Source organism: Platalea leucorodia (genome assembly GCF_965183815.1).
Source record: "Platalea leucorodia genome assembly, chromosome: 3".
NCBI classification, from domain to species: Eukaryota; Metazoa; Chordata; class Aves; order Pelecaniformes; family Threskiornithidae; genus Platalea; species Platalea leucorodia.
In genome coordinates, this window is record NC_138825.1 from 44,381,273 (window position 1) to 44,407,433 (window position 26,161).

Here is a 26,161-nt window from a genome sequence, read left to right on the forward strand (position 1 = left end):
TCAGCAACAGCCGAAACACCAGGGTGTTACCAGCATTGCTTTGGTCACAAATCTAAACCACAGCACCATATGAGCTGCTATGAAGAAAACTAACTCCATCCCAGCCAAACCCAGCACAGTCCCTATACATCTGTTTTCTTTTGTACCGCAATGGTGACTCAGGAAAGTTAGACCTGGCAGAAATGCACCAGTTTAATATCCTTAGCCTGTTAGGTGATGAATGCTTGAGAGATCATCACAGTCATAAAGGCCTTAATTTATCTGCTAGGAACTTGAGTCATCATTTTCTTCGAGGCTTTGCTCCCGTCTCATAGGTGCAAACCTTTCAGACTTAACTGGTATCTCCAGGATTGGAGGAGGAGGGGGGGACAAACTCCTTTCAGGAATCCTACTAACTTAAGCCCCCCCAAAAGTACAGGAAAAAGTTTGTTTATTTTATCAACGGTATTTTAATGAGTAAATGCATGAAGAGAAAAAATGCCATTTCCTTCTTATGTTTCTCAGTTACTGTCAGTATCACAGTTGCCTTTGCATTGCTTTGCTTTTGTTTTGGCAGAACTGCCTGGCTCCCCTTATGAACATTTTGAAGGAGCACATTGTTGGTATGGAGAAGGAGCACCTGATCTCCCACCAGGCTGAGCTGACGGCGTTTTTCATTAAAGCCCTGGACTTCCGAACGGAGCATGCCCAGGTGCCTTGTTTAGGGGGATGAAAAGAGGCAGCTCAACCTCTACCTGCTGATTCTGTTTGTTTTAAAAAATATTAGTAGTTTCCACTGCATATGTGCTCTGAAATTCTGGGTATCAAATGTTCTGTTGTGGGATTGTTCTTGGGGTAGAAAACATTATGGTTAGGTATTTAGTCTGAAACAGACAAAATGTGCTTTGAAAACTGAAATTCTTACATTTCAAACTTGGAATTCTGTTTTTTAATTTTTCTAGGATGATTTGGAGGAAGTTGGTAAGACAGAGGCTTACATTATTGATTGTCTAATAAGTATGGTCATGAAACTTTCGGAGGCTTCTTTCAGACCCCTCTTCTTCAAGGTAGGAAGCTTAAATATAGTTCCTCTGCATCAGCATATTTGTATTTTCCAGTGCACAGACATAGGAAAGAGCTAATCTGCCTTTCACTTTCAGCTCTTTGATTGGTCCAAAACAGAGTCTACCCTAAAAGACAGACTGCTGACATTCCACCGAATAGCAGACTGCATTGCAGACAAGCTCAAGGGTCTCTTCACCCTGTTTGCTGGTCATTTAGTGAAGTCATTTGCTGAAACATTGAACCAGGTCAACATTTCTAAAACTGGTAAGTTTTCAGTTAATAACTACAGAGAAGCATTGGCAGGCTAACTCTAATTGCTGAAAGAGGTTAATTATAATTGCTGAAAGTTTAATCTTCTAGGATTTACTTCACAGCACGTCCTTCTCATTTCTCTCTTTCTTCTTTCTCTCATAAATAAGGCATCTTTCTTATTCTGATGGAACCAAAGAACATTTTTCATCCATGGGCTCTGGGCTGCCAGTACAAAGTTGAGACCACATGAAAATTTTCAATGTCAGTCCCAGTGAGTTCCATGAGAATGAAATTGTGTGGAAAGATGGTGACTTGTTTCTGTTTGGGTGTTTTTTCCTTTTTTTTTTTTTTTTTTTTTTTTCCCCATTCACTGACTTTTCTTATATGCTACCTAGTGTATTCAGACTCCTCTGCTTTCTTGGCAAAAAGAAGTATTACTTTTTTGTATGGGAAACTATTTGCCCATCCCATTTTTAGTGATCTGAAGAAATTCTCTATAACCACAGGTACGGCCAAGCACTTTTCCTGTAGCCTGTGGCTATTCTTTTATCCCCAGCTGACTGTGAACAGCAGTGGCAGACCTGCTAGAGCATTAGCTAAAAAGCTAGATAACATATTGCATCCACTTTATTGTTCTGAGTGATAAGTACGTAATTGCTATGTGGTACATCATTTACCTATATTCACAAACTAACAATGTTTCTGTCTTGTGGGGAAGTTCTGTATTTTCTTTTTTTTTTTAATGATTTTTTTTTTTCTTCTCCTTGACTAATATATGTAGATGAAGCTTTCTTTGACTCTGAGAATAGCACGGAAAAGAGCTGTCTACTGTTGCAGTTCACCATGGACTGTCTGCACAAGCTCTTCCTGTTTGACACCCAGAAGTTCCTGAGTAAGGAAAGAGCAGAAACCTTAATGATGCCTCTGGTCGATCAGGTATTGACAGACACAAAAAAATAATTCATAGCTGGTTTTTTTTCCCCTGACTGAAAGATTATTTTTTTTTTAACTATCTGGCCTCAATCCTCTCCCTTAACAAAAAGGGAGGAATTAATTCATTGTCTTTGAGCTACAGACAGTATTAACTGCTTTGCCTAAGGCTCTGAATTACTAATTTTTTCATTCTGTAAGGTTCATGCATGGTGTTGAGCTCTTGCAAACCAGTGCATTCCCACTGATGCTCTGTGTTGTAACTCTTGAGTACCTGAAAACCAAAGCTAGAAGTGATTTTGGCTGGGTTTATCTGAGTCTTGATCTGTTTGACAAGCTTTTTACTTCCACAGCTAGAAAATATGCTTGGAGGAGATGAGAAGTTCCAGGAAAGAGTGACAGCGCACCTGATACCCTGCATAGCTCAGTTTTCAGTAGCAATGGCAGATGATTCTCTTTGGAAACCACTGAACTACCAAATCCTGCTGAAAATGAGGCACACCTCTCCTAAGGTTGGGAGCTATCAGAATTTGAACTGGTTTTCTTTGTTGCCTTAAAAAATGGGAACAGTGCCCCAAAAACCAGAAATGGATTAGCCAAATCATTGCTGAAATACTAGCCTAAATTAAAATACTGATATTGTACTGTGCTACTACTTCTGCTCTTACTGTAAGCAGTCAATATTCCACATGTGGATGTCCTCTGTACGGTGTGATTTGGGATTTTTTAAAGATTGGTAGCTGTTGGAATAGGCACGAACCTGTTTGTGTATGATGAAAGGGGCACTTTAGAGGGGGAACTGGAAGACAGTTATTTATCAACCTTCACACCTGTTTGTTTATTATACAGTTTTGTCAAGACTCTCCTATTTGACAGGTTATATGTATTCCGGGGGAGTACTTGCGCTTTCATTGTACTGAGCTAAGTCCTTCTGATACAGTGGAACAGAGTGGCATTGTAACAGGAAGTTAAGGACTATTATATCAAATAACTTTCAGCAACATACCTGCTTCTTGCAACCTATTTTTCCTTTGACATTATCTTAACCCAGATATTGAGATTTCTATTAGCTTAAAACTAGTTCCCTTCAGTAGGGAAAGCTAGTTTACAAACTTATATGGAAAGAAGGTGGGGGGGAGAAAACAGGGAACTATACTGTAATGTTTGTTTCCTTACAAAGATTATTGTTTTCTTTTAGGTCCGATTTGCTGCTCTGCTTGCTTTGCTAGAAGTTGCACAAAAACTGAAGGAGAACTACCTGGTCCTGCTACCAGAATCTATTCCATTCTTAGCCGAGCTCATGGAAGGTAATGTTCTAAAGTGTCATTAGTGAAGGCAGACAACTGGCCTATGACCAAAAAAGAATAAGGGCCACTTATTTCAAAGATTCAGACAGGATGACTGCTATAATTGCTATAAATCTTATGAATTGGTATACCATAGCTTAAACTGTGCAGGATGCAAACTGAAATGGGTTATATCCAACACACTCCTAAAGTTCAGTTAAATTACGGTAGTTTATTCAGTATTATAGCCTGTGCACACCTCCCCAGTTGCATGCTTTAGATCAGTGTTACAGTAGAAATAATTTTCCTAAGTTGAGTCAGTGCCAAAATATTTTTGAATATTTATTTCATACCTGGTGTTTGAAGACAGTTCTAGCCTTGACAAGTGATGAAGCCTTCCTAGGGTAGCTTTGTAATCACTATTCTACTTAATTCTTACTTTATTTCTTTTTCTAGATGAATGTGAAGAAGTTGAACAGCAGTGTCAGAAGACAATTCAACAACTGGAAGTCATTTTGGGAGAACCACTCCAAAGCTACTTCTAAGTTTATTCCCTTTGTTTTCAAACAAGCATATGTGCATATGTGTTTGCTTCACATATGCAAGTGTTACAGGCAAACTGTCATACTAATTTTTATCAGAGCTAAGATCTTAACTTTTTAATAAAATATTTGTAAGAATCTGGCTTTATCATTTCTGGATGGTCTGGGGACTTTTCGTGTGACTTAACTGCTCTTTTCTTAGCAGTGGGAAACTGGAGCAAGCTCTAGACAAATGCTGATAGCTGGGCACAGACAGAGTGACAACATGTGAGACCCACTGAATTCCACTGTGCTTGGGGTATGCAGTTCCTGTCCCTGTGGAGGGGCTGTCATGTTACAAGGTAAGCATGGCACTCACTGGACCCATGCACTGCAATCCTGAGAATCTGCTTTTCTGTCATTTTTAGGGAAGTAAAAAGTAAACCCACTGAAGATACTGAAAAGGAAGTTACAAGACACTAGGATTCATAGAGGAGCACAAGGTGGTTTTTTGTCTTTAAAGACTGCTACTGATTGATTAGCTTCTTATTCACCTGAAGAGCGAGAATAAATTGCTTGCTATGTTAATGAATTTACCAAAAAACTCACCACCTGTTTTGCACCAGGAGGTGGTGGTTCATTACACTGCTAGTAAGAAAGGCACTCAAACTCTGTAAAGCATGGTTTAAAATGCAACTGGTTAGAACTAACACTATAAAGAGGATAATCTTACATCCCATCGGGTGCTGGGAATGGGCATCTGTTCAGGGTGCAGCATGCCATGAAGATCCTGTCCGCAGAAAGGTTACCCCATCGTGGTCATTCGTGCTCTTACAGCATGTTCTTAAAACAACTATTAATCATGTCTGTTGTCAAACAAAAAGAATGTTCACATGAGAACTTCCTGCCGAACTCTTAAAGGCAAGGACACACAAGTGGTGTAATTGCCATTACCGAGTGGGAAGCTGCCTACCAGCTCCTCCATTACAATCAGCCAGCTCAGTTTATCCTGCGGCCGAGGGGTACGTACAGCACAACACTGTCCTGAAGGCCACACCAGCACAGCTGAGGCCTACTCGGGTTGACTGGTCTGTGGATCACTTAGCTCCTTGATGTGGAAATGGTCCTCCAGTCAGGAACACCATGTCACCTTGGAGATACTGGTAAGATAACAAGTGAAACAAGACAAAATATACACCAAAAAGGGATCATAGCTACTTAGCTACCTTGAAGAAAAGGAGAGTTCATAAATGTTTTTATTTATGCTTTTTCTACATTAAATCTGGTAATTTATCTTAAACAGTCTTTTAGGGTACATCTTATTCTTGAAATTGCTTCAGTCTTTTCGCAGCTGTTAAGATAAATAGGAACATCCCTCAGGCGTGTATTGACAGCCAGTAGCAACTTATTTTTAAAAAAAGTATAAAAATTAAGACTGACAGTTGTGCAGAAAACTGACTGAATAGGGACAGTTTGTTTCAGATAGATAATACTTTAATACAAGACTGAAAAAGGATTCATTCTCTATTCCACTGATGGGTATCCGAGTCTCAGCTGAAGCCCTGACTGGAGCACCTGGGTTCACAGATCTTTAAGAAATTAAAAACACAAACATCTACTTCAATCCCTGAGCAATCAACTCAGCAGCAATTTCAGATCAAACAAACTTTCAGAAGTTCACGAAATTGGAACCAGCTAAATCATTTTCATTTGTTTCACTTCGGAAAACTAAAAGATAGAAATGCTGCTCTATGTTTGATTTAAGCCACTTAGAAGCAGGAGGCGACATAACCATGAGCGTCAGAAAAGGTAGTGCTGCAGTAAGATCAAATTCCTCTTTGCCTTTTGCTAGAACTGATGGGTGAACTGTTTGCTTAATCCAGCCTCACTATAAAGGTTACAGTTGCCAATATAAACTAATAAGCAGAAGTGTGTATTTCATAATTCTATTTTAAATGAATTGTCAATGTCCCTTTTTGGGGTGGATAACTGTATCTTCAGATCCTATTTCAGTCTTGTTTCTACTTCACAATATTGAAGTATGCTATCAAGGAATGCTGAGTAGTAGTTTAACTTAAACATAGGGAGTGCAATTGTTACACAGAGAATGATGCAGCACTTTCATATTGCTAGGTTAAGTAATACAGGAGATTCATTTGAGCAAACACTTATTTAGCTTGCCAGGATACTGTAAACTAGAGGAGGATTTAATCTCGCAGTTAGCAATTCTGGTACTCGCCTAACTCAGAGAGGCAGACACAGAAGCCTAGATAGATAAAGGCAGGCTCAGCACGAGTCAGCACCTGTTTGTACTTGACAAGGAGGCACTGTCATTAGAAGAGGTTTAATTCTTTTAGTACTGATTGATTGAAAAGAACTACCCGCTCCTCACATCTAACAATTTAATATCTCCCGTGACTTCCACTACATTGATCTTTTCAAGTTGTTTAAAACGATGCTTGTAATCCAGCATGTGAACACCGTTAACAGCAACTTTGAACTGGTGGGCTTCACAGAAAATGATCAGCTGAAAACCAAGAAGAGAAACAGTTAAGTTTTAAGCTCAGGTAAGACATGAAAAACCACCTGATGATCTAGCCTAGACTTGGGCAAACCCTGCTCCTGTTACACAGAATGTTTCATGCAAAAGAAACATTCAAAAAAGTGGAACTTCAATAAAATTCATAGAATCACAGAGTAACTCAAGTTGGAAGGGACCCATAAGGATCATCGAGTCCAACTCAATTCAATTAAAATTCATTCTGAGCACAGGCTGAATTCTTGCAACTATTTAAAAAGAAAACTGTCATTACAACCACGTCAAATCTCTGCTCCCTATGGTCCCATTTAATCCTAAATATTCTCAAGACATTGAAATGCAGGAATGGCAGTTTTATTTAAATTTGTATTAGTCCCATGACATTTAAGCACCACTGCTAGTCCTCTTGGCAGAATTACCAGTCTGATGTGATGTTTCAGTTAATCTTACCTCAAAGTACATCCCTGGACTGAAAGGGAAGTTGGCAACTTCCTTTTCTTCTTCTCCCCAGCTATCATGAAGGTATGAGTTTCTTACAAAAACTTTATTTTTCACTCGGGGATTCAGGTGTAATGCAATGTCCTTTGAGTCTTTTGGTTTCAGATTTATGACGAAGCTGGAAGATATTTTTTAAAAGTTTACTATACAAAAGGGTTTATAAACATGATGCAGTAGTCTATGTATGCTACTTTCCAAGCCCTTAGCTAATGCTCCAAACTGTTCTGGAGCCAGGGCTGTGATTCACCTGAAGAACCAAGCAGGCAGTTAACATGCATTTGTCTCCTTCGCACAGAAACCTTTGCTGGAGGCAGCAAATGTAGCACATGACCCTACCAGATCTGATTCATCACTCACGGCTTTCTGTTCATGCCTCAACAAGGAGGTATTGAGCCAAGTGGGCCAAGTGCTGCTCCCCTACAGCACTAGGAGACGGTGTTCTCACAGAAACATACAGTGCTACTTGCTCCACCATCTCTTTCTCTTAACTCAGGCAGTGGAGAGTGGGAGGCTTTGTTTTACCTGAAAACATTATATTCGTTCTGCCAACAAACTGGTTAGACTCTAAGGAAAAGTTTGAGATTCTCTCCATACATTTAAGATTGGTGGGATACCACACATACAAAGTGTTACTCTGTAGGCAGCGTAGCTCTGCCGAGGCTGAATGAGTACTCTGCAATCTCAGACCTGTCCACAACACACGGTTCCTAAACAGGAGCTCTGGAGAAGAGGGAAGAGTCATCCAAATGAATGCTTCAACCTGTGGCAAAGACCTCACTGCATTTGAAGAAGAAATATTCCTCCCCTCAAATTAGCTCCAGCTGCCAGGTTATTTCTCTCCTTTGAGAAGCCCAGAATTGCTTAGCCCAGATACAAAACACAGCAACAGCCACACTTCTAAGCCATGAAGTCCTCTTTTTCACTGAGAAGGAACATCTACAACTGTGGACTGAAAGACATTAAATAACTTACAAACTCTATAAAAATCTATACATTTAAAAGCACAAAGAGCCGACAAGCTGCAATGCTTTCACTAACACCCAAAAGCCTCTTCACACTTCTAAGCAGTACATTCAGCACTTAAAATGTGGTAATAAGCTTTTTAAGCCAAAAGAAGGAAAACAAATGCTACTGTCTAAATATTAATTCTGCTCTCCAATTTACAGTCCATTCAAACTTTGTTGATGCGATTTCTAGACCTTGGGTCTGTTCAGCTGCAGGGAACGTATGAGCTCTGAGGAAGCAGGAGTACACACAGCGTAAAAAGCACACTTCTCATCATTTGCACTAATTACTTCATTTTTAGGCATGTTTCGGCAGAGCTAAAACCACCCTTCAAGCAAAGGGCATGCTGAAGCACAGACATTTCCTCAGCTCCATTTTGACCGTGTTGCACTCCCTTTCCCCTCCCACCCCTTTAAGTCATGTTGGGAAAATGTCTTCTTTGCAACCCATTGTTCCCAATTTGCTATCAAAATAAATTATAGCTCATACTCCCCTACCAGCCTTCATCACTCAGCTGTTGTCAGTTAGGCACCTTCATGCTTATACAGTCCTCAAGGAGACCATCTGAGAAGTACTCGGAGAAACACTGTAACATGCAGCATTTGAGCACACCAACAACTCATCTAACTCACTTAGTTTCCATCTACTTCTGCCAGTTCCCTTCCTCTTGGATCTCTTTAGAATAAAAGCCGTCTTTGTACGATATGTGTGCTCACATGCCTCGCACAATGGAAACCCCAAACAGACACACAATCTTGTGAATGATGCAAATCCAATTAATAGGTTTTACCTTCACTTTTCACAATGGAGCTGCTCTTTTAAGTCCTCTCTAAAGCGGCATCCTGCAGGTTCCTGAGAAAACTGCACTATAGTTTCAGATGATTCCAGATGCAAAGTTGCAAGTGAGTAAGGATATACTGAGGCAACGGAAAAGCCTACTCATTCTCAAAAGTAGCTCAGTTAAATAGCAGAAAAAATCAGTAACACTTACCTTTTTGGGTTTTTATTCACTTCTCCTTTAATGGCAACTGTGCATCCTGGACTAAGTGCAGTATCAAGTTTCCCAACGTAAGGAACTCCCTGGAAGTACACCACCAGTAAAAATTTTGATTGTGACTTACTTTTTTCAATATACAAGCTGAGCTTTACTATGGCAGGAAGAAATTTGGCCTACAATTGCGAATCTGCACTTATAGCTAAAGTTATTCCTACCAACATGTTCTGGGATACTACTACTATAGTGGAAAAGTTACACTGAGATGACTGTATCAATGTGTTGGGTTTTTCTTTAGATTGCCACCTTGGGTTCAAAATAAACATTATTTACAACTACTTCTGCCACCACTAATGATGGAAGGAGGGGGAAAAGGAAAAAAAAAAAAGTAAACTCCCTGCACTAATTTAAATTTGTATCACATAATTATTCAGATAAAGACATCCCTACCTCTCCCCTCTGAAAGCTTCAGTTCTGCTTTAAAGAATAGGACTCATGCTATGTGTGTTCAGCCTGCCTGAGTACTGGAAGTATGGTCACTGAGTATTCTGTCCTCCTGGCACCAGTTCATAATGATAAGACAGTGCAAGTATTTTATTTGCCTTTCTTTTTCGTTGTGGTAGAAGTTATTTTGATCAGGGAAAAGGAGTGAATGGGAGAAGTACTTCGCCTTTATTTTTTGTTGAAGTCCACCACTTGCAAATGACAATATTGCATGTTATTTGGTTTTGAAAAGAGGACTGAAGAAAGCAGACTGTCAAGTGACAAGGCAACTAAAATCGTGGCACTCACTGCAACTTCACTTTCTCCACAAATTCTATTTGTCTAAATTCCTGGCTTCCAACCTCTTTTCAGCTTGAGCGTGGTCCTTACTCCAGTCTGCATACTGTCCACCTGTACAGCTTTTTGCAAAAAGATGAGCACTCACTCCATCTATGCTCCACGCTAGCTGGGTGCAAGTTCCAACCCTAAGGCATCCAGCCACCTGAAGTGTATGGAGGGTAAGCAGGGACCTGTCAGCAAGGGGAAGATGTAGCCAGACAGGTTCTGAGATACGCACATTACTGTAAGGCCATTTGCTGTAATATGACTGCAGAATACTTTTGTTTTGCAGGTATTCCCTAAAGCAGAGAAAACTAAGTATGCTTATTTGAAAAAAGCTTTTAATGTGATTTGGTCCTTTAAAACTACAGGTACCTCACTTTTTATTTCTCTGTTTATGGCTGTGGATGCTGTGTTTATCTTTTGGGTTTTCTAAATGAGTTAACAAACAGCCTCACTTTTACTAGCAGCAGCAAAGAGGATTGCTCGCTACAAAATCTCACTGAAGATTATCTCCCAGCAGATTCCCGACTCCCTTGTCCTGTGCATGTTTTTTCATGAATAACCGAGATATTTTTATTTCGATTTTTTTTACTCTTCACATTTGCCACAAGTCTACACAAGACACTTACAAATTGTGAACCCTCTGGCATTTTCCCCTACAAGAGAAAACAAACAACATTAACTGGCTTATCAGACAACAGGGAGATTCATTCAATCTTTTACAAACATACATACATTTTCTGTGTTTATCTTTGTTACTCCTAGAGATGATGGCTGAGAGCCTTGTAAAGACTGCAGAGAGAGAGATATTTAGATGTCACTGCTAACATCACAGAATTTTAACATAAAGTTGGTCTAGAACCATATAAGAATCTGTGCTGCTTGGGGTGAACTGTTAACATGGAAATCTAGGGCTATGGTAAAGAAAAAGATAGCCAAACCCCTACAAACCAAGCAAAAGTCCGAAGATTAATTGCTGAAGCCAAGTCAAGATTTCTAAAGACCATCTCAGTACAGTTTCGATCTTTATTTAATAGTCAGGGCACTGTTAACCCCTTAGCATCTGAGGGGACCCACTAAGCTTTCCTCACTGGGGTAGGAACACCAGCAAGGCAGGTCCACGCAGGGAGCCTTGGGATTCTAAGCAGTCCCCTGCATCCCTGTTCCTTCTCATGGGAAGGACAGATGAACAACATGGCCATGCAGAGATACAGTTCCAGCCTAGCCCTGGCAGACTGTGCCTTCAGCTTATTTATTTCAATACAAGTCTCGCTCTTCCTCCTCAGAAGAGTGTATCAGAAGCAAAGACAAAAAGGAAACAATCGCCCTTCTCCACTCCTTTCTTCCCCAAAGGATACTGCATCAGCAGCCACAGACTAAAGCGACTCTGTTTTGTTTTGTGCTTGGGACAGAAACCAACCTACAGCACCTGCTTGCTCCCAAGCTCTTTTCAGTGTCAGTCCTCCAAGACCAGGACTCAGACAGCTTTGAAGTAACATTATTCTGGCAACATGCCCAAGGCCAAGTGATGGGCCCCTTAAAAGTCTGTACATAGGCTTTGCAAATGATCAGTGAATAAACATACCTTTAAAGCTTAGACCCCATTTCGTTCAGGCCCAAATCTCTACCTTCTATCAACACAGTTATTAGTCTGCTGACCTGAGTTAGACCTGACGTTTGGCAGCAAAAGACCCAAGCTTTGCCCACAATGTAGTAAGGATGGGGCAGAAGAGACCCAGAATATTACACAGAAGTAGGTAGGCTGCCTTAGTGAGTGGCAGGAAGAAAAGGAAAAGGCATTCACCTTCTGTATCTCCCTGGAATTTATCACCTTCCATTTCTGCTCTAAAAGTCTCACCCTTCCAGAGATCTCTCCTTCTGCACAGGGAAAAACATTGTTCAACTCTGCCCTGTTGGTTTACTTTCTCTAGCAGAGCTGGCAGCTGAGAGGAAGCACAGTACTGCCTTCACTTTAAATTCACTGCAGTTTGGTCCAAGTGCAAGTCAAGCCACAAAGTCTTTGAGAAAGGACATCTCACCCGCCAGAAATAGACGTACACTCCTACTTACCACTTCATTCAACAATTCAGTCATTTTAGCAGGAAAAACAGTGTTATGTGCACAAGCAGTTCCAGCTGTGGCTGAACTTGGCATTTTGGAAGCCAAGCAACAAGTTACAGCCATGGCTGAACTTGTCACTTAGAAGCACTGAATACTGAGAGTTCATTTTGCAGCTCCTGCAATATTTGAGAAGTCTAATCCATTCCTAGATCTAGTATCCAATCAGCTCTTATACCATCTGTCCTGTTAACTTTGTAAGCTGTAAACTTTGACACCCTTTTGCCCCTAACCTCAAGACTAAAACAGGAAGACAGAGATCCTCACATGAGACTCGCATGTTGAAATGCGGGGGAAAAAAATCTTGTTACTGATGTTAGACTGCGTAGCTGCTTTTCTTTACTTCCTTTTTACCATAAATCCTACTCTGTAGTTTAGCAAGACAGAGAAAAGGAATCGAACAAGTCAGCTGTCTACAAAACTTACATTAGAAACAAAAGATACAGTTTTGATCTGCACTTTGCCATATATTCCAAGAGTATCTATTCTTTCAAGGCCAATTCTGTGGTTGTAGAGCAGCAAGTGCTTCTTGTTTACAGCCACCTAAAGAGTCAGGAAACAAAACAGGAAAGTGGTATTAAACATACATTACACCAGCCGTGTATCAAATTGTATGCATGTATCTCTGTTTTACATTGGTTTGGTACAGAAGCAGGGAATGTCCTAGAAATTTCAGTGTGTCCTAGAAATTTCAGCTCATCCATGATCCAGTCTCTTTCCATCGCTATGAGGGAGATTTATTTGCCTACACTAAAATTTGCATTTCACACCTTTTGTTTATATCACCTGATCATTTACCAACGTTGCTATTACCAATCTAATAAAATCGATTATTGTAGTCTAACAGAGCAAGACAAACACACCTCACGCGTTTCCTCCAAGAGGACGGTCCTACACCAGTCACAAAACTGGTTTATCCTAAGGTCAGCCCTTTGCACATAAGAAGGGAAGCATGGAGTAGCCATTAGCCATGGCAGAAAGTTACTTGCCTACTCATCCAACTTAGAGGCAAGCAATACAAAATTAAAGGTCTGATTTCCTTAGCGCCCTTTTAAAGAAAAGCTTCTAAACTTTTCTGTAGTTAGACTATACCTAGGTAACAGAGAAACCAAGACTTCCAACTATTTATTGGAAGTATACAAAATATCTCTCTTTTATTGGCCTGACAACTGGCTATGGATAAAGAATTGACCCAGACTCACTTGAAATTTATCCTTTAAAATCACAATGACGATCTCAAATGACTTCCCTTTTTGAAAGGGCATCTCGTAAGTGATCTCCTCCCAGCCCCATTTTTCCCTCTCCAGTGTGTTGCAAACAATGCAGCCAGATCTTCTGAAGCGGGGGTTGAAATGAAACGCCACATCAGCTCGAGGCTTTATGCTGCTGCCACACTGTAAATCCACCTGGAACCTAACCATAAAAACAAGACAAACCACATTCAGCTCAGACTGTCAAGAAATGACCTAAAAGTTCGATACGCTTGTGTTTTACTGCGGAGCCTCAGAACAGGCAGACACAATGAGTGTTGCTGGGTAAGGAAAAAAACCCAAACACGTATTTGTCCAACTCCCACACACTTGTGAGAGGTTCTCCCATGATTTATTGCAATGAATTAAAATATTTAAGTATTTATTTAATGGTCATCATTCATATCATGTAAGCTCCTCGCTTACTGTGTTCACCACCTTCCCTCCCATCATCTTCAGTAGAATAACCAAATGAACCTTGGGCAAAGTCAGGGAACAGAACCCCCATACTGGGCACATGCACTAGTTCATACCTCCTTATCCCAGTTTAAGTTAATTCCTTCACTCAACACATTCAGTTATCAATTTTGTTAGTCTCAGATAAGCTCTTTAGACAAGCAGACGTATGCTATGACAGGGAAAAAAAATTGCCAAAGAGGGCAAAGCAAAAAGAGAGAAGATCAGCAGAAAGCAAAATATCAGTTCGTCCTCCACTTCTCATCACAAAGCTTTCATTAACCACTTAAGCCTGTATTCACTCTGATGCTATCACCAGGATTTAGATCAAGCCTTTGTGTGCCATCATAAGTAGGACCCCTGGAAACATTTTATCCATTACATTCTTGTTCACATGATCACACTGCAAAAAGTGACACTGTAGCCACTACCTGTCTGCATCATCAGGAACAGTCCCATGTATCACAATCAGCTCTCCAGGAACAAGGCCACCAAGTATTGTCCCAACATATGGAATGATCTAGAAAAAGAAGAAGAAAGAAAAAAAAAAAAAAAAAAGATTCAAATAACATTTTGTGACAGAGGTAAAAAAAACGCACGATAGTTTTAACAGTAATATTCTAATACTTACTTATGTGGTGCTCTAGCACATTAAAAGAAATACAACTAGCATTTCATTTAAAAGAAACAGTAGAAAATCAGTAGAAAATCAGTAAATACCCACCACAATGGGAAGGAAAAATCCAGCAGATTTTCACCCATGAAAACCAAGCTTCTCAGATAAAATTAAAACTAAAATTTCCAGCCTCCATTCCTAGCTCTCAAATGAAGAGCAGTAATATTTTATTGCCTCACTTTTATTAGAGTATAAAGAGGATTCACTTCCACAACCCTTCTGACCCCAGACTACAGCAGCTGCCTTTTTGCTTGTTCTTGCTCCATTTTGGAAAATGATGATGGGAAAAGAAGAGACTACGTCACAGAGTGTCTTCTCAGTAAAAACTACACGACAAACACAACAAAGTATCTCCTCCTAATGAGCTAAGAACTGCAGGGTGCACTGAAATAGCCCTGTTCAGGGGTCTCGGTCTTTATGGTATCCACAGTATGCAGTCTGGCTCAAAGCCTGCCTATTTTTTCTTCCACATCAATAGCTGGAGAAGGTAACACATGCACGTTATGCAAAACCGGAATGGCAACATGATAGGAGGTGTTAAGCCATATGAGGGGACATGTCAGTTAAAATACAAGCCCCAAACACCCCAGGACAGCTCTCTGGCAACGGCTCAGACATGCTGACAGAAGCCCTACCCTGACCATCAGCTGGTGCACCCAGAATTTCAGGGAGGGAAGGGTAGCACCTTAACAGAAAACTGTGCAAGGTCACAGGAGACTGATCTGAAAGCAAAACTATAAGGCTGCATCTTATCACATGTGCTTTCGATTGCAAAAGGAAGTAAATGGTAGCAAATATTGCATTTGCTCTGGTTAACAGACAAAAATTTCCGCGAAGGTTGTTTTTTTGTTTGTTTGGTCGTCCCCCGTCGTCCCCCCCCCAAAATCCCTCATCTATGGAACAGTGTATAAGATTTTAGGACATCTTTGAAATGAAACATCAATTGCAAACAAGACTTCCAGTAATTTAACAAAAAATGAACAGACTGGAAATACTACTCTTGAATGGAATATTGGACCATAAAAGGACAAGGTGAGATTTTTATTTTTCAGATATATATATCATCATGCAAAACAGGAAGATAGGAAAAGGGGATGTGTTTGCTGACACCTGTTCCTGTCAATTTGTGAGGAGGGAAGGGGGAATGACAGCAAAAATTGTCTAAATCCAGAGTGATGGATCATTTCTGCCAGTAGATACATATCCTCTTCTGCCCTCTCTCCGCTTCCCTTCTCAGCTACCCACACGTTGCACAAAACCTAATTTGCAGTCATCTTCTACATCAGGCAGAACAGACTTAAAGAACTTGCTTCTCAAGCATAAGCTCACAAATAGTCAAGTTGTCTTAAGTCTTGTGTATTTTAATTGGCTTAAGCAGGTGTAGTAGAGGACGACCAAAATGTGAAAGTGTTAAAAGTGAAATAAAGAGGCTGAAATCCCTTTGCTTAATGGTAGTAGCTTGATTCCTTAATATACAATCTGTACACAAGAGAATCAGTTTTATTCAAAGAACAAGAACAATAATAACAAATAAGAAAAAAACGTATCTTGATTATTTTAGGTTTAACACACTGCTCCTGAGGGGTAGCAGCTCTGAGTAATGCAGTAGAGTAATAAATTACTGGTTCAGCCTCTAAGATGAACCAGAGAAACATACAGACACAGGCCAGGGATGCTGGGACTTAACCACTCTAGTGGATCAAAGTTATTTACCCCAGAAGAGAAGCTGTGGCAAAAAAAAAAAAAGCTTCTTTACGTTCAAAAGGATGCATTTATTTAAGAGAAAAGAAGGTTGGCCCATCAACTCTTCAGAAGCTCAAACATGGAACCTGCAAGGCCATAATAGAGCATTTCCTGGGTGCAATACTACAGACTTAATGAGGTTTTGTCATCACAGAATGTGCTTGTAATTTCCTCACATCTCAAGACGTTCTTCTACTAATTTTTCCTCATTTATTAAGAGTAATACTTAGAACATCATATTATCTACCAGCATCCCGGCTCTCTTCCAGACCTCCAAAAATTACCTCTGAAGCCAACTGGTCAATGTCAACTGAGTTTGAGAGGTCTTGAAGACCAAGTTCTTTCTCATATCTGCCAGTTTTCATAAAACAAGAGGACAGATGATGGTCTTACAGATGAAAGGACTGTGATAACACAGCTTTCATCCAGCTTGCTGGGTAGCAGGGAGCTGCCCCATCAGATGGGGCACGACAACATTTCTTGCCAGACAGGTGGAAGAAAGGCCATAAAGAGGAAAGCAGGATTTTCTGGATGATTCAGAACAGTACAGTAGTGAAGAAATAAGCCTCAGACTCAAACCTGCAATAAAGCTCTTAAGTTTTGCTGCTCATGGAACAATTCACTGAAAGAGTGAAATCTTCATAGCCTGTGCTCCTCCATCCCTACTACGTTCATCTTGTGGTATCACACAGGTGATAGAATCACAGAAGGGCTGAGGTTGGAAGACACCTCCAGGATCAACGCCTTGCTCAAAGCAAGGTCAGACAGAGCAGGTTGCACATGGTCTTGTCCGGAGGCTGTCCTGAGATCATCGGCACAATCCTTCCCAACTCTACCTCCATGTACCAATCCCAAATACTCACTCTTATTCCCACCTTAGACTCTTGGCCCCTAAGCCCTAGTTTACCCTTTTATATTCACCAGCCTGGTCTTGTCACCCATCATACTCATCACCCCCCTTGCAGGCATCCAGTTTTGCTGAACTCTTACTCTCTCCCTTACACATATTATTTGTCCTAAACACCTCCTAATCCTCCTCTTCACACCTCCTCTCCCACCAAAATTCCCATCTATCAACTTTCATCCTCCCTTTCCTTTTGCAGTTCAGTCCTTTCACCTTCTAGTTAATCTCCACACAGCTTTCCTTCCTCTCCCAGCTGGGTTCTTTGAAACTCTCTCCCAGCTGGGTTCTTTGAAGTCATCCCTAACTCTATCCACTTTGCAAGCAGTGAACATATAGACTGAACAATCAGATTCACTGAGGGCACGGGTGCGTATCAGCGCAAAGCTGCAATAGATAAGAAGTCCTGTGTAGATCCGTACTACTGTACACTCCACATAGATACTCTACAGTCTTTAATATTTTTGAAGAGTTCTGGCACAGAACGTTAAAAATACTATTTCCTGCAGGCTCAAAGGAACGACCTTTTTAAAGATACAATGAAAAGCACAGCTCCAGCCCACCCCTTTAGCCACATGCCAGTGCCAGGCCCCTGTCCCAGATCACAAGAATACTAGAGCTTTTCAGAGAAAGTCTCCAGACTCTAAGTTAGGCAAACAACATTCTGTCAAATCCACTCTCTGCAATGGCTGAATCGTGTTAGCTCAAGTCTTCCTTACAAAACAGGATTTATTGTAAGGTAAGATATCAACTATCAAAAAAGATGCCAAGTTTAATTGTTCAGACTGAAGTTACAAGCACCACAAAAAAAAAAAAATTTCACCGGGGCTGCCAGGCACCACTCATGTTTACGGAAAATTAGGAGTGAAACCACTGTTTATCATAGTTTCACTTTCAATCCAGCACATTCTGCGAAAATGCCAGATATCCAATAAGCTGTGTATGAAAAAGGATTACCCTCCAAGGCCAACAGAACTTCCTTCCTGTTTTGGAAGTCCTGTGCATTAAGCGTCCATTTGCCTACAGCACAATTTCTAAACACCATCTGTTCCCAGGGTCGCCTGTGACATTCTTCCTCAAATACCTGAGCAATGCAAAGAGTTCGCAGCAACGCCCCTCGCTGTACAAAACAGTACAAGTATAGTACTGTAGTACTAACTATTAACATAAAACACCAAAGTCCCATTTCCCAAGGAGGAAGTTGTTTACATGACAGGGGAGTTACCGGATTACTGATTGTCTCCTTCGGATTACTGATTGTCTTCTGCGCTCCATCCAAGGACGTCATCTTCCCTCCTCCAGTTCAAGTTTGTCAGTTCTGTGTGACCACTGCTGGAGCGTATTTAAAGGACTCACTGGTTGGGCAGCACCAAAAGAGGGATCCCTTCGAAAAACCAAAACTTTTAATTAGAAAGAAACAAAGTGACACTACATGAAGTGAAACCCTTCAAGGTAATACTTTAAACAGCACAAGAAATTGTGCAAACATCTTTCCTTTCCAATAAATTTGCTGGAGTTTTGAAATATGAAAGTTAAAGGCTTGCTTAAAGAAATAAGGTGCCACCCTAACAAGGGACAGTGCACACAGGTAGACCATGTCGTCATCGTCAGCTTCCTGAGATTATGTATACCGAGACAGAATCCCACATAAAAATCCTCATTGTGCAGGGGAACACTGATAACTCAGTGCCCCTCAGCTGGGCCCTAATAGCTCTCCATTTGCAGCTGACCCCTGCCTGCAGACAGGGGGGAGATACACAGTGCAAAAGCAGTTTTTCCAAGACAAACAAACAACCATTTCTGTTTCCTTTAACACTTTCTGTGCCAACCCCAGACTTCCCAAGGCAGACAAGCCCTAGGGGCTGAACTTGCTTTTTCCACTTTTATCTTACATAAAGTTACGAGATACTAGGCAAAGACACAGCAGGGAAGCAAAGGATATTTTATGTTTCTTCCTCTGACACATACAATCCCTGAACTCCACAAATAACTACAGGAGTTTGTAAAACTTGCATTAAATGCACAGCATTAATAAGAAGTGAAACAGCAGCTTGTGAGTATACCCAGCTACACTGTAATTTCTTTAGCAAATCTTCTAATGAAGTGACCAAAATTCAGAGCCCAACTGAAACTACTAGGTAATTATTTCTTGCACATTCTCGAGAAATAACTTAAGGTAGCAAGCAAACTGTGTGGTGATGACAGACAGACAGGGAAAAAGTCAAAGATGAGGGTTCTAGCGTTGTTACTGTGTGACAAGTGCTAACAACATTAAAAGAAAAAAAAGAACACACAAAAAAAAAAAAAAAGCGCCACCACTAAATCAAAACCCCAGCCTCTGCGATCTGTTTCACAGTGTCCTGGGGTTAATATTCTGCAATGATTTAACAACAGAGTGGTCCATTGCAACATCTGGCTTATCTTGTGGCAGATTTGGGCCAGAAAGGTACTAATTCTCCTACTTAAGACCAGTGTCTAGAATGCAATTCAGAGAACATAAGGTGCCTATGCTGCCTAACTGTTTTGCCCCTTTGATCTTCTCATGGGATACCACCACCAATTCACAACAGGACTGTACAAAGGCAGGAAAAGTTCATTATTTTAACATTAAAAAGGAGGAAATCAAGACCAAAGCAAACAATAATTCTGACTTTAGCATTAGAAAGTCCAATAGCAGCCCCAAAAAAATGAAACCCACACCTACAACTCAGTGTCCAGCAGCCTGCTACCGGAACTTCCCCAGGTGTGCAAGAGCAACCTAGATCCTGCTGAAGGAGGATCCTGGAGCAGAACTGACTGTCAGTCTTGGCAGACCAGGCCGCACTACGGCAAAGAGACGGGTTGAGGGGTTTTTTGTTTGTTTATTAGTCTTTCTATTGAAAAGGTCACAATAACGAGAGAAATCTGCAATTCAGGCTCTGTTTGACAGAACAGGAGATAGGCATGCAACGGCAAGGTTCTCCTGTAACCTTCTATCAGAGGAACCACTGTCAGTACACATTACACCAAATCTTAAGTCTGCAACACAGTAAGTTAAGGTTCCCTGACTATACTTTCAGAACTGAAAAAGATACACATGCTTTCCTGTTATCTGACACACTGCACAGCAGCTGAAAACCTCTTCAATAACAAAACAGGAAAACAGAAAGGCCAAGAACCAACTATTATGCTGTCTCTCTCTGACACGCAGAAAACATCTTTCATGAGGGTAACTCAGGTTAGACTTTATAATCAAAGCTAGATTTTACACCAAGGCAAACAAGACTTCTGCAAAGAGAATAAGCGAGATACTTTCCGGACATCTGCAGGCAATTAAAGCACGGAACGCCAGTGGCGTCCCGCCGCCCCCGGCCGCAAACCCAACGCCACTACCAGGGCTACCAGGGCACCGCACTCGTTTCACCACGAAACCTCGGCCGCTTCAGCCTTCACGCGCTCCGAGGAAGCCCCGGCTCCGCAGAGCGGCTCCCTCAGCCGGGCCCGCCGCGGCCCCTTCTCCCCGCAGGCAGCCACAGGCGGGGCGGGGGGGGGGGGGGCTACTGCTACCGCCACCCTCCGGTTCCCCCATAACGGGAGCTCCTTCTTCACCCGCGCAACGCACCTCCGTGACTAGCAGCGCCCGGAGACCCGCGGGCCGAGGCCGGCCGGCGCTGCCATCGCCCCCCGCCGCCGCCGCCGCCGCCGCCGCCAGCCGTCCCCGCTCCGCGCCCGGCCCGGCCCCTCCCAACGGCTTCCGGCCGCCTCCAACGTCACCGGGCGCGGCGGGCCCCGCGCGCCTCCCCGGGGCGCGGTTGCGGGCGCGGCGGCGGCCGAGGAGCGAGGCCTCCCTCCGGGGGCCGGGGGAGCTCCGCTACCCCGGAGGGCGCCTGCCGCCGCGGGCGCGGTTGGCGTGGCGCGGGGAGGCCGGCTGCGCGGCCACCGCGCCGTTTCTCGGCCTGCGCCAGCTCCCGGACCGCGCCCGGGGCTTGGGGAGCGCTGCTGGGCCCGGGGCAGGCCGCGCCGCGCCCTCCGGGCTTAGATTTGCCAGCGCCACAGTAACAACTCGGTTGCGGAGTTAATTCAGCTGCCCAAGGCTACCGCAAGCTTCCGCTGCAAACCCTTCGCTTCCTCTGTGTTTCCTCCGCAGGTGCCTCGTTACAGCCTGGCGCCATCGCCCCCCGGCAGGACGCATCTCCTCTGCGACCGGGCCCGGGTGCGGTGAAAGCCCCCTGGTCATCTGCTGCGCCGGGACTGCGGAGCTTCTGAAACCTGGAAAACTTACACCCACCCCCAATCTTACACCCACAGCCCCCAGGCTGTGCTTTTATCCTCCCGTCCCCTCAGAGGCTTCACTAAGTGTGGTTTGGGCTATTTTGCTCCAGTAAGCAGACTGGGCAATGAAGTCCCGAGTAGTTTTACAGCTTCTTAGCAACAAGCTGCTCGGAGAAGCACTACTTAAAGCTCCACCTGTTCATATGCTGGATGGGGGAAAGATGGGCACAAATATAAAGGTAGCAATAGAAAAGGCCCACAAAATTCAATCAATCACCATATCCTCGTCAGTTCCAGGCATTCAGTATTTCTTTGCAGGAAGCCGTGCACACGGCTATACAGCAAAGTTAGAATGGAATTCAGCCACTCTTGTCACAAAGACCATTTCAGTATCTTACCTAGATAATATCAAGTCTTCTACAATTAACCAGCACAAAAACCCCCGTACCAAATCATATCTACTTGCTAGAGTTCTGCTAATGGTTGTAGGATGGCTGCTTTAAAGGGTGCAGCAGCTTAGCTATATCAGATTTGAAGGATTCATTCACAGAAAGGCACGGTAACATTTCTTTGGAGGAGAACTGCAGAAATGAGCTATTCAGATTAAAGAGCAGCAAAGCAGATTGCTTGGGGAAAGATACCTTAGAACCATGCACGGTTTTGAGAGAGGACCGAGAACTATTGTCTGTAGTTGGGTGATAGCAAAAAGCCTGCTATGCAATTGTTCTACTGCACTTTTTAAAAAGAGAATAAAGAAAAGGTCCTAGAGCCCGAACGACCACTTTGTTTTCTTTCAAAGCTATTGTTCCAGGCACTCTAGTTTAAAGAGTACAAAGTTTTGATAAAACCAGAGTGACAGAAGTACGTGAAACGCCTTGACCTCAAAGCAGGTTTGAAAGTTCAGGTCAAACAACAGGGACAGAAAAGATGCTGAGGGGCTGGAATAAAAAAGCAGTGATGCTGAAAGGAGGAGCCATAAGTGGAAGTGTTTCTAGAGGAACCACAGAAAATAAAGTTTTACTACTTTACTACTACTTCTGGCTCAGAGCTCTTCTACTTTTGGGAAGAAACAATCCAAAGGAAATACAGTGATTTAAAGTATGCACCAGTTCTTTACTGAAGCAGAACGGCCATTTGATTAACATGCTGATCACCTCTTTGGAGGCTGAGTCATAGGCAGTTTATGAAATTTGCAGGAAAATCCCTATTTCAGCTCCCAAACGTAATGCACCACTGACAATGACTCAGTTGGGTTACAGATTGAGCAGGCTTGCACTACACTGCAGTTGTTTTGTTCACAGACTGTCATTTTCCTGGTGATTTCTTATAACTGCTATTCTAGCACCATTTGGCAGTCATGACAGCAAATAAATAAATCTTCCCTTATTTCCACAGTCCAAGTCTTAATTCAGGCTTTTGCTTTTAAAGCTACAACTCAGCGTGCACACAACCATTGCTGGGGCTGTGTGCCCCAGTTCCAGCATGACTTCCCATGTTCCAGCAGAATTTTGCTTGCTGGAGAAACAGAAGTGCTTGCCAAGACAGAGGTAGACAATTTCAGCTGAAGGAAATTTAGCAGCTGTTCTTAGCCAAAAGGTAGCATTTGAGGGAGGACCCTGTTCCCCCTGAGAAATTTTAGCTGCCTTTCCTGCCCCAACTACAAGAACTGGAAGAGGAACATAATCACAAGACACCAGCAGTGCAGGAGCTGCTGCTGCACGTCAGCTTCTACCGTGCCCAACCAGCACTACTGAGTACAGCCTTGAGGAACCTCCTGCTTATTTTCAGTGATAATTAGGTGATCTCCAAATCTTGCATATTCCCTTCTGGGTACCAAGAACTGCTTTGATTCATCTCATTAAAAACTGAAACGTGATCTTTTACAGATTTAGCTTTCCATTCTGTTTTCCCTTTTCACTTTGGAGAAGAGACCGGCATAACACCTGAGCAGCAGTGTCAGACCACAAGCCGCTAATTAGGACAGACTGATGGTGTCTAGCACCATTTTATACAGAGCTTTTGGATCTATGTGACTGAGTCTAATAGTGACAACAAATTTTTAGTTTAGATATTGTGCTCGCCGAGTCTGTTGTCAGCAAAACTGGATTTGTTACAGTTTGTTACAATCACCTGTATAATTGTAGCGCACCTCAGTGTAAGCTTCTGACAGCAACACAGGCCCTGCTAGTAACAGTTAAAGCCCGCTCAGAAATCTGCCAGAATTGAACTAAACTGAGGAGCAGGCACTTTTTTTAACCACTTCTCACATATTCAGTCAGCTGGCTTAACAAACACCACTTTATTGGATAGAAAGAGTGCAACCACAGACTATTTTGAGCCCTCCTGTAATCTCTTAGTAAGGGAGCTGCTACGTTTGCTCCTTTCCTCCTGCAGTAAACACCTCATCTGACACCCGCGCTTCTCCAAAGCAGAGGCTGGTGCCTTCCCTGCTGGGCAGCAGAGCTGCATCCAAGCCGCACCAGACCCAGCAGCATTACAAGCTGCTCTGTCCTTGGCGAGTCGCTCCAGCAGTGCTCTGGCGCTGCCAGCTGCCTTAGCTACCTGCTGGGATTCAGCTATCTGCTCCTGCTCTCCAGTTCCTCCCACTTCTCAGCAGTGCCACAAAGGACACGATTACACGCTACCCTGCTTCCTCAAAGGAGACTTCTTAAGCAGACTCCCTGCCCTTGCTTCCCAGCCTATAACCTGTACCTCTCAGGGCAGCAAGTCATTGCTCAAAGTTAGCGTAACAACATATGTAGTCATACTTACTTGGCCCAATATTGTATACACAGTTCCAATTATAAAATTTCCACCAATTAACGGTGAGCTAATTAAAAAAGAGAAGTCCCTAGACTTGACACAAACAAACACATTTCAAAACCTCTCACGGGGCCCTTTTTTTTCAACTCTCCTCCTCTCCACAATTCAAAACACCATTCTTCCTTTTATGTAAGAGGCTGCTTTTCCTTTTTAGGCCTATCCGGCACTTTCTGTAATAGGTTATTTCCAGTTTCTCAATGTTAAGATATGTTGATTTACTTTTCTTCCGAGCGTATGTACCAGAGCCCAACGTTATGCTGGCGTTAGTCCAGGGGTAAGGTTGGCTGCCCCACTGGCTACATTTGTCCTTTTTCTGATGCATACAGTACCATAACAGCTTCCTAAGTACCGTTGTTCTCTTGAGGTTGGTACAAGACATCTGTGGTCTGGTAGAGACAAAACTGGCTGTACCACATCAAGTCAAAGGGGCACGTACCCATGACCATTACAGACAGGGGTCATCACGAGCTGCCTAGAGGAGCAGCGTGAGAACAGAGGCAAGCACACAGTACAACACACTCAGCTTCTGGCCATCAGCCGTTTAGGACTTTCTGAGCCAGAGGTTACAATTGCACCATCTTGCTGAATAAGCAGACCATGAATTTGCCAAATTTTTAGGTCAGTGACACCACTTTTGGGTCTCCACAACACGATCCATGGCACCATGTAGTATATTTAATGAATCACTGTCTGAATATCCTGCAAGAAAAATCCTGTCCAGAACCAGAAGCTTCTCCGCACTGAACATATCGCTTATATGGTAATGCACCACTGTGACCATTCAATATTAAAAACCTCAATGGCTCTCTGCAGATCTCATCAAGAGTCCTTAACAGGCTGGTCACAGATCAAAAATATGGGTTATGACAAGTTTGTTTGTCCTCACCCAAAGCTAATGGATACACACGTTATCCACCTTTGCAGTGAGGCAATCAAAGTAGGCTGCTAGTCCCCACTAAGAAACCTGCCCAGTGGAAGTTACTCCCAGCTGATCTTTTTTATATTGTGTGGTACCAGAATAACTGTAATTTCTTCCCCTAGTTAATACAGTACTACAGTGTGGCCACAGGGGTAAAGCCTCTAGCACACTGTATTGTTCAGCAGAAAGTGTAAGGACTTCATATGATCTCAAAAGCCTGACATTGTTGTGTCTTCCATAGCTTTAGTGGAGCTGTTTGTGCATTATAGCATTTTCTGATGGAAATTACTCCCCTAGCTTCTTTGAAAGGCTTTAGATTAAAAGTGGACGTGAGTTACCACTTATTGGTACACCAACATTAACATTTCAGTTGACAGCCCAGCTGGTTCAGCTGTTGTTTAGTTACAAGTTAATCAGTGGCCTTCAGTAACTCTACCTTGATATGTCAATATTTAGCTTCGGTGATCATTCAGATCTTCCAGTTTTCAATTTAAAGCCTAAATGCACAAATCTTACAAATCACAGGGAACAAAATTAAAAGTTGTTTTTTTTTTTTTTTTTTTTTAATGGGCTTACCCATTCAAAAGCTTAAAATGCTACTGCTACTTCAGAAACTAGTAAGTAGTCTATTTTTTGTTCCAATGCCTGCTTTCTAAAGCAAAAGATTGAAGCATAGGAACAAACAAGATACAGATTAGGTATGAGGGCCAAAGGACAAGCGAGTTAGAAGTCACTGGTCCTTTTGAAAACCAATTGTAGGCCATATAACCCTTAAAACATACCCGCCCCTTCTTCTTTAAATCAGCGACACAACGGTCTAGGATTCTGAAAGTAGTCAGGATCACTTCTTCATTTGCATTGTAACAGATGCCAGAGCAAACCTGTGCTTATGCCTGCCCTGTCTGTCCTCTGCTACAGTCTACACAAACATAGCGCCTCAGTCCCTACCTACCGGGGCAGATGAAAAACAAGAATCACCAAGCATCTGTGCAAAACAAAAAGCTGTGATGTTCTCCAAACGAGAGGCTGTGACCAAACCCAAGATCCTTAGGACTACACCTTCACGCCTTAGCTACACCATCATCCTCACTGCAGTTGCCTTTGGATCTCCCTGTTGGGTCTCTGCAGTT

At 42.5% G+C, this 26,161-nt stretch overlaps 2 protein-coding genes across 8 annotated transcripts in view; one reads left to right on the top strand and one right to left on the bottom strand.

Annotated features, from left to right (window-relative positions):
• The window catches only part of HEATR1 (HEAT repeat containing 1), a 39,523-nt gene extending 34,854 nt beyond the window's left edge, over nucleotides 1–4,669 (top strand). For 3 of the 4 annotated variants that reach the window (XM_082306476.1, XM_082306477.1, XM_082306479.1), the window contains 7 exons: nucleotides 557–691; nucleotides 942–1,046; nucleotides 1,140–1,308; nucleotides 2,078–2,232; nucleotides 2,580–2,738; nucleotides 3,425–3,533; nucleotides 3,969–4,669. In XM_082306476.1, the coding sequence (XP_082162602.1) occupies nucleotides 557–691; nucleotides 942–1,046; nucleotides 1,140–1,308; nucleotides 2,078–2,232; nucleotides 2,580–2,738; nucleotides 3,425–3,533; nucleotides 3,969–4,057 (921 nt within the window). In that variant the 3' untranslated portion in view covers nucleotides 4,058–4,669. Of the gene's footprint in view, nucleotides 1–556; nucleotides 692–941; nucleotides 1,047–1,139; nucleotides 1,309–1,463; nucleotides 1,568–2,077; nucleotides 2,233–2,579; nucleotides 2,739–3,424; nucleotides 3,534–3,968 lie in introns of those variants that run through there. The other variant, XM_082306478.1, reaches the window with a different exon arrangement.
• A 136-nt stretch (nucleotides 4,670–4,805) lies between these two features.
• LGALS8 (galectin 8) lies at nucleotides 4,806–20,751 on the bottom strand. Of its 4 annotated transcripts, none has more exons than XM_082306480.1 (11): nucleotides 20,640–20,751; nucleotides 18,264–18,422; nucleotides 14,150–14,238; nucleotides 13,215–13,425; nucleotides 12,439–12,555; nucleotides 10,630–10,686; nucleotides 10,524–10,550; nucleotides 9,067–9,155; nucleotides 7,023–7,188; nucleotides 5,007–6,560; nucleotides 4,806–4,899 (listed from the first exon to the last, which is right to left on the bottom strand). In XM_082306480.1, exons 2-10 carry the CDS (start codon nucleotides 18,324–18,326, stop codon nucleotides 6,411–6,413), a joined length of 969 nt encoding a protein of 322 aa, XP_082162606.1. In that variant the 5' UTR covers nucleotides 18,327–18,422; nucleotides 20,640–20,751; the 3' UTR covers nucleotides 4,806–4,899; nucleotides 5,007–6,410. The 4 variants fall into 4 exon arrangements, with proteins under 4 accessions (XP_082162606.1, XP_082162607.1, XP_082162609.1 ...); XM_082306481.1 differs by having other exon boundaries at nucleotides 4,816–4,899; nucleotides 5,064–6,560; XM_082306482.1 differs by lacking the exons at nucleotides 4,806–4,899; nucleotides 10,630–10,686 and having other exon boundaries at nucleotides 5,356–6,560.
• Nucleotides 20,752–26,161: the final 5,410 nt, after the last annotated feature.